This window comes from Dermacentor variabilis, chromosome 7 (genome assembly GCF_050947875.1).
Source record: "Dermacentor variabilis isolate Ectoservices chromosome 7, ASM5094787v1, whole genome shotgun sequence".
Classification (NCBI taxonomy): domain Eukaryota; kingdom Metazoa; phylum Arthropoda; class Arachnida; order Ixodida; family Ixodidae; genus Dermacentor; species Dermacentor variabilis.
Window position 1 is genome coordinate 101805977 of NC_134574.1, and position 12437 is coordinate 101818413.

Here is a 12437-nt window from a genome sequence, read left to right on the forward strand (position 1 = left end):
ACGTTTGCTCTCTAATCAGCACCTATGCCTTCCTGTCTCTTGACATTACGCCTATCACTTCCATTTCATCGCTCTTGTCGAGGTGCCTAACTTTTCAAGCTTCTTTCTCAGCCTGCAAGTTTCTGCCGCGCATGATAGCGACGATAACATCCCGTAGTAGTTCGTCAACATGGCTAGCTCACATAAGTGAGAAGTGATATTCGATCGGGTTGTGCTATGATTCTTACATGTGAGTCACCGCATTAAATTCTTTATGAAGGCGTCATGAACTGAACTTACAGATCACTTCTCGTTCCTTTTTTTTTTCGCGACTTCCGCGGCTGCAACAACTTTTCGCGACCGATACGGTAAACTATAGTTGCCCGTAGTCAATGACAAAGAAATCTGAAACGTTGGTATACAGGTGTGTTGTCCAGGTTTAATAGGGAGGTCAACAAAAAGACAAAAAAAAATTATTCGTACTCTTCTAAGACAAAGCTACTTTACTGACGTTAACCAAAAGGCATCTTTTCTCGTCTGTCACAATTAATGTCATCTTGCCTATAAGCTATGGATCCGAACTATACAGTGGCATGCAGCATTCTGAACTCACGAACGGAGGAGGAGGAGGAGGAGGAGGAGGAGGAGGAGGAGGAAAGGAAGGAACTCACCAATGTATAACCGCAAGCACAATCGGGCTACCTTTATGTGAAACGACTGTGGCGGGTCACATTTCTCGGTGTACCACGCTAACGCACACGCGTCAGCGTTTACATATGGTGTGTCCTCTATCGTCCGAAACAACCCGCGCAACCTTTCACCGCCGATGTACATCCCGCCGATAAGCGGAAGGGAGCGGACATAGTAAAATAGGTTACACCCTTAAAAAGGAATAAGGGTGTAAATCGATAACTCACACCTTACACCTAATTTACACATGAAAAGCGAAATAGGGTGCAAACCTGTCTACAACTCACACCATTACACCCTAAAAGGGGGTAAGGGTGTGAGTGCACCGATTTACACTCGCATTTACCTCTGGAGGTGTAAACTTTGTTACAGCGCAAGGCGGCGGCAGCGTGAACTTTCTTATTTTCTCCCCCTCGATTCGATACGCCAGCGTTTGCATACTCCGCGCTCGATCGACTTTCGCTCTCTTTCTATCTACCCCTCCTGTCGCCTTGATGCGATTCGCCTTGCCATCGCATCACCGCCGTTTCACACGGCTGCGACTTGCAAGAAACGCAAATGCAGTGCGCCACTTATACCGCATTCACGTATGCACGCCCTTACACGGGAAACGAATCTTGGCCGTCTATCAATTAGGCGGCCTCTGTTCGATTGTAGCATTGCTCGTCTTTCCGCTGGAGTGACCGACATCGCTGGTTGCAGCGATGCTGCACATTTTAAAGACGACTGGGCTCTGTGATAGAGTGTCAATGCGCAAGCGAACGCTGTTGTGTGTGTGCGCACGCGCGCGTCACTTTTTTATATCCTTCATTTTCTCCTCTCCATCTTCTTCCCGCATCCCCCTGCCCCACTGTAGTGTAGCAAACCTCCCTGTCTTTCATCTATCTATCTATCTATCTATCTATCTATCTATCTATCTATCTATCTATCTATCTATCTATCTATCTATCTATCTATCTATCTATCTATCTATCTATCTGTCTATCTATCTATCTATCTATCTATCTATCTATCTATCTATCTATCTATCTATCTATCTATCTATCTATCTATCTATCTATCTATCTATCTATCTATCTATCTATCTATCCTCCTTTGAAGTTATCAGATATACAAGCATATAAAAACTAGTTGTTTCCTTATTTCAGACGCTATTACGCTGTGCCGATCCATAGCTCTGTAAAGGTGCGGCGAGTCCTCCTTCGTAACATCCATTATACGTTACGGGGGTTGCCGGCGTTTGCGAGAGAAGCATTATTAGGGAAAGTGGTTTTCCGGGAGGCACAGGGCGGGCGCCGCTTCCCGCGATCCCAATCCACCCGTAACGAAGCGGGACGCAAAAACCACTGCAATTAGCGATGGCTTGGTGTCCCATTGCAGCACCGCGGGAATTTTTTATTTTTCCTCATTATAGTAGGTGTAGGTGTTTGCATGCGTGTTCCAATTTATGCTTGGCTTGTGCTATTGGATGGAACTATACTCGCGGGATTAAATTGGGGCCAAACTACGGCGTCGTTGCGCAAACGACATCTGAGCCACGTCGAAATGGGGTCGCGGGATCGAATCCCGGCCACGGCGGCTGCATTTCGATGGGGGCGAAATGCGAAAACACCCGTGTACTTAGATTTAGGTGCACGTTAAAGAACCCCAGGTGGTCTAAATTTCCCGAGTCCTCCACTACTACGGCGTGCCTCATAATCAGAAAGTGGTTTTGGCACGTAAAACCCCATAATTTTTTTTTAACGTCGAGATGGTAGAGAGAATTGGGAAATTACCGAGAAACTACTTTCGAGATGAATTCGGAACGCTTTGTAATCGCGAATATAACGTGCGGACCACGTAAGGAGGGATGGAACGAAAAACGGTTACGTGCATCGTTAAAGAGGGAGGAGGAGGGCGTGGGTCGATCAAACGCTAACGGTTGATATCGTATTCGAGATTACCAGGAGGAAATGCGAGTTTGAACAGGTCAAGCAATGCCTTGAACGAATAACCGGCGGTACATTATACAGGGACGGAATGGTTGCCGAGAAATGGATAAAGCGCTCGAACGTGGCAGTGATTTCGATGATGCGATTACGAAATTTTCGATGATGCATAGGTTGGCGTTCGGTTGACCTAATACGCAAGTCCATATGGCAAGCCCCTATGGCGCAGACGCTTTTACAGGAGTGCTCTTAACCAAAATGATGATGACGGTCAAAAGGGACGTTATAAGGGTTTCCTCTCTGAATTGCAGCAGCAGGGACCAGGTAAGCTTTAGGGAAGCACCACCGAAATGGTATGCTCGCAGGACTTCGAAGTGAACGCCGTGACTTAAGAGCGCGGCTAAGAATTTTTCGGGAAGAACCGCGGAAGCGCATTCAGGACGCGCTGGAGCAATGTGGGTGGAGAAACGCTTGAAGATAGGCAATAAAAAATAGGGTAGATGAAGTTTAAGTTTTCTTAGGGATTTCTCTTAGGGATTTAAAGGTGCACTGATGAAAAAAAGAATACGAAGCGAAGAGCACATAGAGCCCTGCCTCCTGTCCTTGTTTTCCTGGCCACATTTAACGTCAACGTTGTTGAATGGATAACGGTAACCAAACAGCTCACGCTCAGGTTCTATTCTTCATAGAAGAGTTTGGGTATCCCGTTCGAGTGCATTTCAGGTAAAGGAAGATCGTGAAGCCTTAGTAAAATACATTTGAACTGCATTGTGGAAGTGAAACAGGGGGAAGCTAGACGTGGGAAAGCCCTTTCGAAACGCGTTATAGAAAAGGAAAGCCCGGCCAAACTTTCACAGAGAATAACGCAGGGAACAACTGGGCACACGAAAGGAATTCGGGGAAATTAGGCGAAGCACCCTTCCAGGTTGTCTTTCCGTCCACGTTCATTTCCCCTTACATTCTTTTATCTACTTCGAAATTAAACGTAAGAATAAAATTTCCCTATGCTATCTATGACATCGCCTATTACTTTGTATGTTTGTGACTAATAAAGAATTCCAAGCCCCCGGGTCGTCATCTTGCTCATCTGGCTATGGCAGATATGCCGGTGCGCTTCGTAATAATTTCTATCACCCGGGATTCTACAGAGTGTTTGACGTAACTTCAAGCAAGGATTAAAAAAAAGTGGCTAGCCGCAGCTGAATGCAACCAACGGTAAATGGTTTGCCGCCATCAGGCGCTCCATAGAGTATATTTCTTTTTATTCCGCTTGTGGTGGTCGTGGTAAGCATTATTAATCAAATTAACTAAGCTGTATTATGCAAAATTTTTAAGATTCACTTTAGGGCCAATCGTGTTTCGTTGCGTTGTAGAGGGGATTCGAAAATGACCGATCCAGTTTTTTTGTGGCAACGTACTACATGCTGCGTGGCGGTATTTTTCAGCGTTTAAAGAAAGCCCGCGAAATATGGGGTAAACCACGTGACTGCGCTCGTGCGGTATCTTATTGCGGCGCTCTCAACCATGCGTCGAGCCTGTATCGCTTATCAGGGACGACGGCGCTTCCTTTCCGTCTGCAGCCGTCAAGGATGCTGACGCACTGTGGAGCCGATGCCTAGAACCGCGGCCGCTCGCTTCGCCACTGTCCGAGCGCACAGTTCTTTCGCACGAAGCGCCGTTGAAAGGGCTGAAATGCGGTAGCGCATAAGGAAGTCACGTGGCTTTATTTCATATTTCGCGGGCTTTCTTTAAACAACGAGAAAAAACTCACAACGCACCACGTACGTTGACTCAAAACGTTGGATCTGTCGTATCTGAATCCCTTCTACAACGCAATGAAACGCACTTGGCCCTAAAGAGAATGTTAAAATTTTTTTGCACAGTTCATCTTAGTTAATTAACTAATTAAAAGGAATCTAAGAAAATACTCTAAGGAGCGCCACATGACGGCGAACCACACGTCGTTGGTTTTATTCAGCTGCGGCTAACCAGCTTTTCTTTTTTAATACTTGGCTCAAGTTACGTGAAACCCCTTGTTTAACGCGCCCTTACGTCTTGACAGCGTCTTGCGTTCTGCCCTCAACGGAATACGGCCACCAGCCGTGGTGGCCTATATAGGGCTTTGGCGTTGCGCTGCTAAGCCCGAGGTCGCGAGTTCGAATCCCGGCCGCCGCGGCTGCATTTCGATGGCGGGCGAAGGGCCAAAAAGAAGAAACACCCGTGTACCATGCGTTGGTCAAAATTAATCCAGACGTCGCCAAACTACGGCATGCCTCATAATGATTTCGTGGCTTTTGCCACGTAAGGCCCCAGAATTTAATTTCTTTGAGACACGGTAACAGCAGCCGGGAGTCGAACTTGCAACTTCTCGCCCGGCAGCAATATGACATAGTCAGTGACACGCCGACACGGAGAATTCAAAGAAAAGAAAGAGGAGACAGACACCATCTGAAAGGAAACGCGTCTGAACGATAAAGTTTCCGAATGTAATCACCAGAAGACACTCCAGTGCTGCAAGCGTTCAGTTATCATGGGAGAAGTGAGAGCGGTATACGAGTGGATTTATCGTTGTTGTGGCTTCAGACATTCTTGTAGCTTTATTTAGCATGTTATATCTTTATTTATTGGCCCGGACGTTAAAGCCATCATACCTTTCTAAACGTATGAAGGCAAAAAGCAACACTTAGCACACGCATAATCCTCGCGGATGTTACATTTATAATGCTTTCTTTCGGGGGGGGGGGGGGGGGGGCGGCGAATGTCATCAAACCGCAAAGTCCCGACGCCGGTTGAAGGCGGCACAAATTCCAGGAAACCCCACGTGTTTTCTGGTCATTCGAATCCTGGCAAAACCGCCGTGTCTGCAGCTCCCACGGATACCAGCGCCACAATTCCCCCTACCGTCGTTCGAAGGAAGCTTTATGGTTCATGAGCCGGCGCCTGACCTAATCAAGACTTCCCAAGCTCACGGATCATCTGCGAACCAATCATCGTAAAGGGCACCTGTTGAAAACGGAAACTGCTCACCGCGTAGCGTCTCCCACTTGTTATCCTACGCAATCAGCGCCCATCGACGCATAAATAGTCATACGCATACACGATCATTACGGAGGCGTATTTTGAGAACTCCCGTCGGTCGGGGCCACGAGGAGTGCCGACTTCACGTCACGAAAACGGCCCAATATGCGGGGTCTGTTCTTCTTAATGAAGAAAGGCAAGAAGGAAGAGAGAAACGAAACGGGCAGGAAAGAGAAAACACGTGGTTGTCATAGAGCCGCCGAATCGATTTGCTCCCGCCAGCCGCGGCTTGCTTCTTTTACGCAGAAACACACACGCGCGCACACACACATACATTCGGCGCCACGGTGACCGTATACACTACGGAAAGATCGGGGAGCGCGGCTCTGATTGAGTTGCGCTGGCTTCGCTGCCGACTTCTAATTAACGAGACGTCGGCACGCGAGGATCCACTGACGGACGCTTTCCAAGCGTCTCTTCTTCTTCTTCTTATTCATTTACTTCATCACCTGCTTCTCGTTTTATTTCATCATCATCATCATGAGCTTTTTCTTTCCTCGCATTTTCTCCCTCTCGCTTCGTTTTTTCTACTTTCTGATCATCCGCTTATTTTACTACTTTATCATCACCATCATCTCATTCCTCCTGTAATTGACTTCTCCTTCGTATCCCTCTTTTTCTTACGTTACCTTCGTCACTATCTCCTTCTTACATTGCCACATAATGATCTACTTCTTACTTCTTGTTCTTCTTCCCTTAGCTCGTCATAATCGTTTCCTTCCTTGCTTCTTCGTTGCCATCATCACCATCCTTCCTGTAATTTATCAACTTTGTATCCTTCTTACACTACGTCATCTCTTTTTCCTTTACTTCTTCTTCATCATCATCATCATCATCATCATCTCCTTTTTGCTTCATATCGCCGTCATGCTGCTGCATTGCGGGATTGCTTCTATACTTGAGTGGCCGAAATTATTTTGGTTCGCGCGTGCCAATTGCCATTCGCTGACCACTTTCATTAACAGCATGCCCAGCCCGACAATTGGCTGGCATATACATTTACGAATAGTTGCAGGGTAAGAATATTTTTTTTTTGTAGTTTCGTAGAATATAACGAGTCACCAGTGGCCCGTGCGATCGAAACGCGAGTAATGCAAATGTCAAAACGAAAATTAGCTATAGATAACTGCAGATCACTATAGATAACGCATCATAACGCCAAAATTCAGAAGCGGTGCGTGTTTGCATAGTGACGTTTCCGGTTCGAAACGGACACGAATATGCGAGAAAAGAAGTGAAGCAAATAGAATACCGACTCCTTCACTATATGCCCTGGAAAAAAGAAAACAGCATTAGCCGTGCAGACATGGGGAACTGATTTAACTGTAATCCCTTTGTAGCGATTGCTACGAACCGGTGGATGTCTCATTTCCCCTTTAATAACTGTATACTTTATACTGTTTACTCTTGCCATTTTCATCGTTTTGAGTACTATTATCACGACAAAGTATAAGACTGACGAGCGGCACCAAGAGGCACCAAAATGACTTTTTAAAGTCAGCCAGTAAAAAGGAGAAAAGAAAGCAATGATATTTACCATAAGGTGAGGCAACCAATCTCCACACAGACGAATAGGAAAACGTCCTGTCTTGAATGACTGCAAGCTGCCGTGAAGAATAAAGTACTAAATTAATCTACATGTTAGATCTGAAACCATTGCCTCTGCACAGAAATAATGCCTATATAGGCAAAGTGCTTGGAAGCAGTCATTGGCGGATAAGGGGCTAAGTAATTGCAGTTCAGTTGGACTAATGGCAATTAGACAAGCACCTCTAGAAATTGTGCCTGCGTGTTATAATAACTAAGCTTATCTTACATATTGGCTCAGAAACAAATGTCCAAAAATCTCTCATTTCTGTGATCTAATAAGGACCGAATGGCAAGCACTACTCAATTCTTATTCGGAATTCTGTACATTCTCCAACCCGATCTTTGTTTGAGGCATCGTGGTATTGCAGTGGCACTAACGGTGAAGCCGGACAGAAGCATTGCGAAGCGTAACACGGGACAAAAAGGAACAGTTATAGCGTTTCACTGAAGTTATGAAAGAACCATCTGTATTTGCTGGAGACAAAGGAATCAGCTCTTTTGGCTGGTGTATGCATTGGAGAGCGTAGGATAGCCGGCTTGCACAACGACCGGATGGGTATTGCATTCCTTGCTTCTGCGTCTTGCTGCATCGCCGAGTGCCAGACTAACGGTCTTTTTTTTTCGCATACGTTACAGACATGTTAGTTTTCGGGATATACTTAAATCCTCAGGACCAGCCTCGGTGGCTGTAAAATAATTTACACCCTTAAACGTGAAAAAGGGTGTAAATGTGTCCATAACTCACACCCTTCGGGTGTTATCTATATAACGGACACCTTAAGGGTGTGAGTTATAGACACATTTACACCCTTTTCACGTTTTAGGGTGTAAATTATTTTACAGTGCTGGCTGTAGGGGGCCCTTTCGGAAAGACAAGATGTTGCAGGCACGGGTGCGGAAGATTTTTCGTCTGTTGGCTCTGACGAGAACTCTCTCACCACGGTAGCGCGAAGACGAGAGGAGCGGAGGGGAGGGGGCAGGGCGGGGAGAGGGGGGCACGATCATAAAGAAGTGTTTGATGTCTCCGGGATAATTGCGTGAAGTACAGCACCGAGAATCGGTACGTCCCGTCTCGAACAACCATGCTGGTACTTTTACGGTCATCCCGCCTTCTTCGCACCTTCTTACGACGTTTCTACGAGACACTAATTTGCTGGGCATGTGGGTAAATATCCCAGTGACACCGCAAGAGAAGTCTCAGGCGGAGCAGCCACCGACCTCAAACACCGCGCCAAATCTACTTGTAGACACAATACATCACCGCACACACATTGACACAGACGTTTCGCGTCTCTTGTTGCCGAAGCATTCGAGCAACTTTTACTGGAACAGCAATTTTGTTCCTGTCTGTATACGCCTTCCGCGAGGTCCAACGCCTGAAAATCCCGTCACCTGTCCGAAGTGTTCTGCTCCATCGTCCACGTTGGACATTTACGCGTCGCTGTGGCGCGATGGATACGGCGCTCCGCTGGTCAGCACCAGGTCGCGGGTTCGGCTTCTCCAGGACGAATTTCGAGTGGGGCCGAATGCAAGGGCGATCGTGTTTGCTTATATATATAGATTTCGGAGCACTTCAAGGAAACTTCGGATGGTCTAAATTGATTCGTATAGTTCTTCCGCTACGGCGTCTCCCACAGAGCGCAATTTAACAGTGAGTGACAGTGGAGATAATTATGCACAGTAATTGCCGGAGTGTACCGATCAACAAGGGGGAGGGGAGTCACGCAAAGGGGCACAATCTTCAAGTGGGTCAATCAAGCGCGTCGTCGCCAGCCTTTCCCTCGTCACTGGTAGCTTACCGCTAACCTCGAAAAGAAAAGTTTTGGGCACAAACTTGGAGGTTAACAAAGAAGCTTGGGGAGAAGCTGAAGACCGCGCAACGAGCGGTGGAACGCAAGCTGATAGGCGTAACGTTAAGAGGCAAGAATACGGCGGTGTGGGTTAGAGAGTGAACAGGGGCAAGCAATACTTTGGTTGACATTAAGAAGAAGGAATGGAGCTGGGCAGGGCAGGTGACGCGTAGGCCTGATAACAGGCGGTCTATTAGAACTACCGAATGAATGGCAGAGAATGGAAGGGAAGCACAAGTAAGGGGAACGCAGTTGAGGACGGGAGAAATAAGATGGAATGGAGGAAATTAAAAATCAAAGCTGGCGCAAGACAAGAGTAATTGGAGATCGCGGGGGTAGGCCTTGTTCCTGCGTTGGCTATAAGTATGATGATGATGATTCATCTGTTGAGTAACACGTGAGGAAATTCTTAGAGCAGCCAAGGCACAAAGGGATCACACAGTTAAGCGGTATTGGCTCGTGGACGATGTGCAAGTCACTACTTCAACTGTTACACGAGGAAGACGCCCACGTTTTCGTTTAATTACCCGCATATGCGACAGGGCAAGATGCGCCAGTATAAAGAAAAAGAAGAAAGGAAACGAGACTTCTCGGCGCATTTCAACGTTGGTTTAAGGAAATTCTATTGAACCGGCTTACAGACCCTTCGCAGAGTAACTACTGAATCGATTTATAGGGCAGCATGCAGTATAGTGAGTTGGATGGGACTGTTGAAACCTATTGAGGAAACTGATCGCCAAGATGGCAAGGCCACGTAGCGGGAGAAGAAGGCGTGCAGGTTTGTTTTTCTTGTCCTGTGTGCAGGTTTCTTCGAAGAACGTCTTTTTCTTTTACTTTTTTTTTTCGATGACGAGTTCAGAACGTTCCCTGGGTATTTCTCGAGGTGTGCTTCTGGCACCGAAATTAACGAATCTTTTCGTTCGGAAGAGCTACTTAGCATATGTCCTACGTCATAAAGTCATAAAATGTCCAACGTCACAATTGAGCGGCATAGACTCCTACGAACAGTTCAGCAGTAAGAACATTTTTGTTGGCGCAGGCCCTATATATTTTTCGTCTTCTCTCGCTGTTTTTCAATATCTCCGGGGAAAAGCTTTTATCTCCTGCCAAGTTCTTCAACCGGCTTCCCTCTGTCCTGCGTACACTAATTAGTGTTATCACAGACGCACGTATCAAACGTCGGGAATCTACATTACGGCCACGAATTCGTGAGCTCCGTTTATATCGGTGCACTCCGTTGTTCGCGTGAGAAGTCGATTCAAATTGCGGGTGATCTGAGAAATCTTTGTAATTTACAATATGATATTTCGAAAGTGTCAAAATGTCACTGATGATCCCAGAACAATGTTTCAAGACGCATAATGAAGGAACCGCAGTAATCAGGAAAGGAATTTAGCGCTTGTTGGTTGCCTTCCTCCAAGTCAATGAGTTGATGAACCTTTAGTGACCCACCAGTGTTAACAGCGCACGAGATCTTTAGGCGGAACCAAGCATTCCAAGATAACACCGCCTGATGTAACACCCCCACCATAACTGATGGCGTCGTTCCAGTGGAACCCCACATAGAAACATTGAAACTTAGCCAAGGCATGTACATGGGACCCGCGAACCCTACGGTGAAGAGAACGCGGACAGTCGACCGTACCGCACGCTCTCCAGCGCCGGTTAACAGGCGTTAACCATACGTGAAACGGTACAAACGGCCGCCCACAGGTTCACTACACGTGGCAAACCAAACGAATGACTATGTCGACCAGTGACGCTCATTTGTAAGTATAACCAGCGCGACAGAACGCACCGTACCTGAAACATTGCGCGCGGAGTCGGCGGCAGGCGACGAGACCCGGAGCACAGGGGCCGGACCCTTGGCGCGGCCCGGCGTCACGTCACTGCTGTTCGACGCGCTGGCCAGCGCGAAACCGGCGTTCCAAGTCCAGCCACAGGGCTCCTCAAAGTCACAACGCAGTCCCGCTGATACCGCCGACAGCGCGACGGACGCCGGCGCCGCCGTCGTCGTCGTGGTGGTCGTCGTCGTGGTCGTTATCCGAAACTGGCGTGCCGGGTAGTGCGGCGGGTCCTGAGCCACGACCACGCACGGCACGACGGCGATAGCCGTCGCTAGGCCTACCAGGAGCACAGACGTCCCACACTGCCGCGGACGACGCGCGCACCAAGTCCTCCTCGTCGTCGTCGTGGTCGACATGCTGACACAAAGTCGGTGCGTCGGCGTTCGACGTGCCCCGTCCTTCCGTGCCCGCGTATAGGAACTCCGGGCGTCCTCGAAATCACCTGACGGACTCGCAAGTACGAGGTTCCGACGGGCCCCCGTCGCGTCGCACCCCTACCTTTCTGCTTCGCGTCGATGGCAGCAGCGTGAGATTCGGCCAGGCGGTTGTGTTCGTTCCGATGGCTTTTAGGACAGCCCGGCGTCGAACGCGGCGGTGCGCCGCGGCGCTGCGGTGGGACCCGGCGTCAAGCGGCTGGCCATGATGGCGGCGGATGCTGGGAGGCGTGAGGCAACGCGAACGGGGCTTCGCTCTCCCTCTTCTAACGGTGCCGTTGCCGCCGTCGCGGCGGCGTCGTAGTCGTCGTCGTCGAAGTCGACGGCGTCACAGCTGCCCGCGGAGGAAAGCAAGCAAGGAGGTGAGGCTGGAAACGTCCCGCGCCCCCTCTCTCTTTCTCTCGAGATCGGGGGAGGGCGTTCCCGCGGAGTGTGGGCGACTGCAGGAACCGAAAACCAAGGCGACGACCGACGGGCACTTCGGAGGGTTCTTTCCTCTCCTCCTATCAAGGAAGGGTTCTCTCTCCCTCCTTCTCGTAGCGCTGGCGACGCGCGGCGAAGAAGAGTGGCATCAATCGCGGGAGGAGAGATGGAGATGATCGGGCGCGCGCGCACACACCTCTGAGAAGCGAACGCGGCAAGGAACACACGCAGGCGCTCACGCGCGTGCAAGCTGCAAAGTCAAGAGGAAAGCTGCTGCTGCTGCCGACGAGGAGCGCTCGCTCGGCGCGTTTCGATGCAGCCAGGCAGTGCAGTCCTGGGCCTAGGGCCGAAGCTGCCGCCTAGAGCTCGTCCCGCGCCCACGGCGCGCACTTTCCTCCTTACCCGCGGCTCTTGCTGTCGCTCTCGCCACATTTTCTTTCTTTCTAGCTCGCGCGCGCTTGGGAACAGAGGTGATCGGCGAGAAAGAGGCCCTACAAAAGAGTCGGAGAGGAGGTTCAAAGGAGACGCCGTGGTTGCGGAGGGAACCGTCGCTTTTCTTCGTGTTCTGTTTTTATAAAGCACTTTGCCTCGATTCCGTTTCTCTCTCTCTCCAACTTC

At 48.9% G+C, this 12437-nt stretch overlaps 1 protein-coding gene across 2 annotated transcripts in view; it reads right to left on the minus strand.

The window, feature by feature from the left end:
• The window catches only part of LOC142587703 (leukocyte tyrosine kinase receptor-like), a 173932-nt gene extending 161734 nt beyond the window's left edge, over positions 1 to 12198 (minus strand). The window contains exon 1 of one of the 2 annotated variants that reach the window (XM_075698888.1): positions 10919 to 12198. In XM_075698888.1, the coding sequence (XP_075555003.1) occupies positions 10919 to 11318 (400 nt within the window). In that variant the 5' untranslated portion in view covers positions 11319 to 12198. The remainder of the gene's footprint in view (positions 1 to 10918) is intronic. The other variant, XM_075698887.1, reaches the window with a different exon arrangement.
• Between the last annotated feature and the right edge of the window lie 239 nt (positions 12199 to 12437).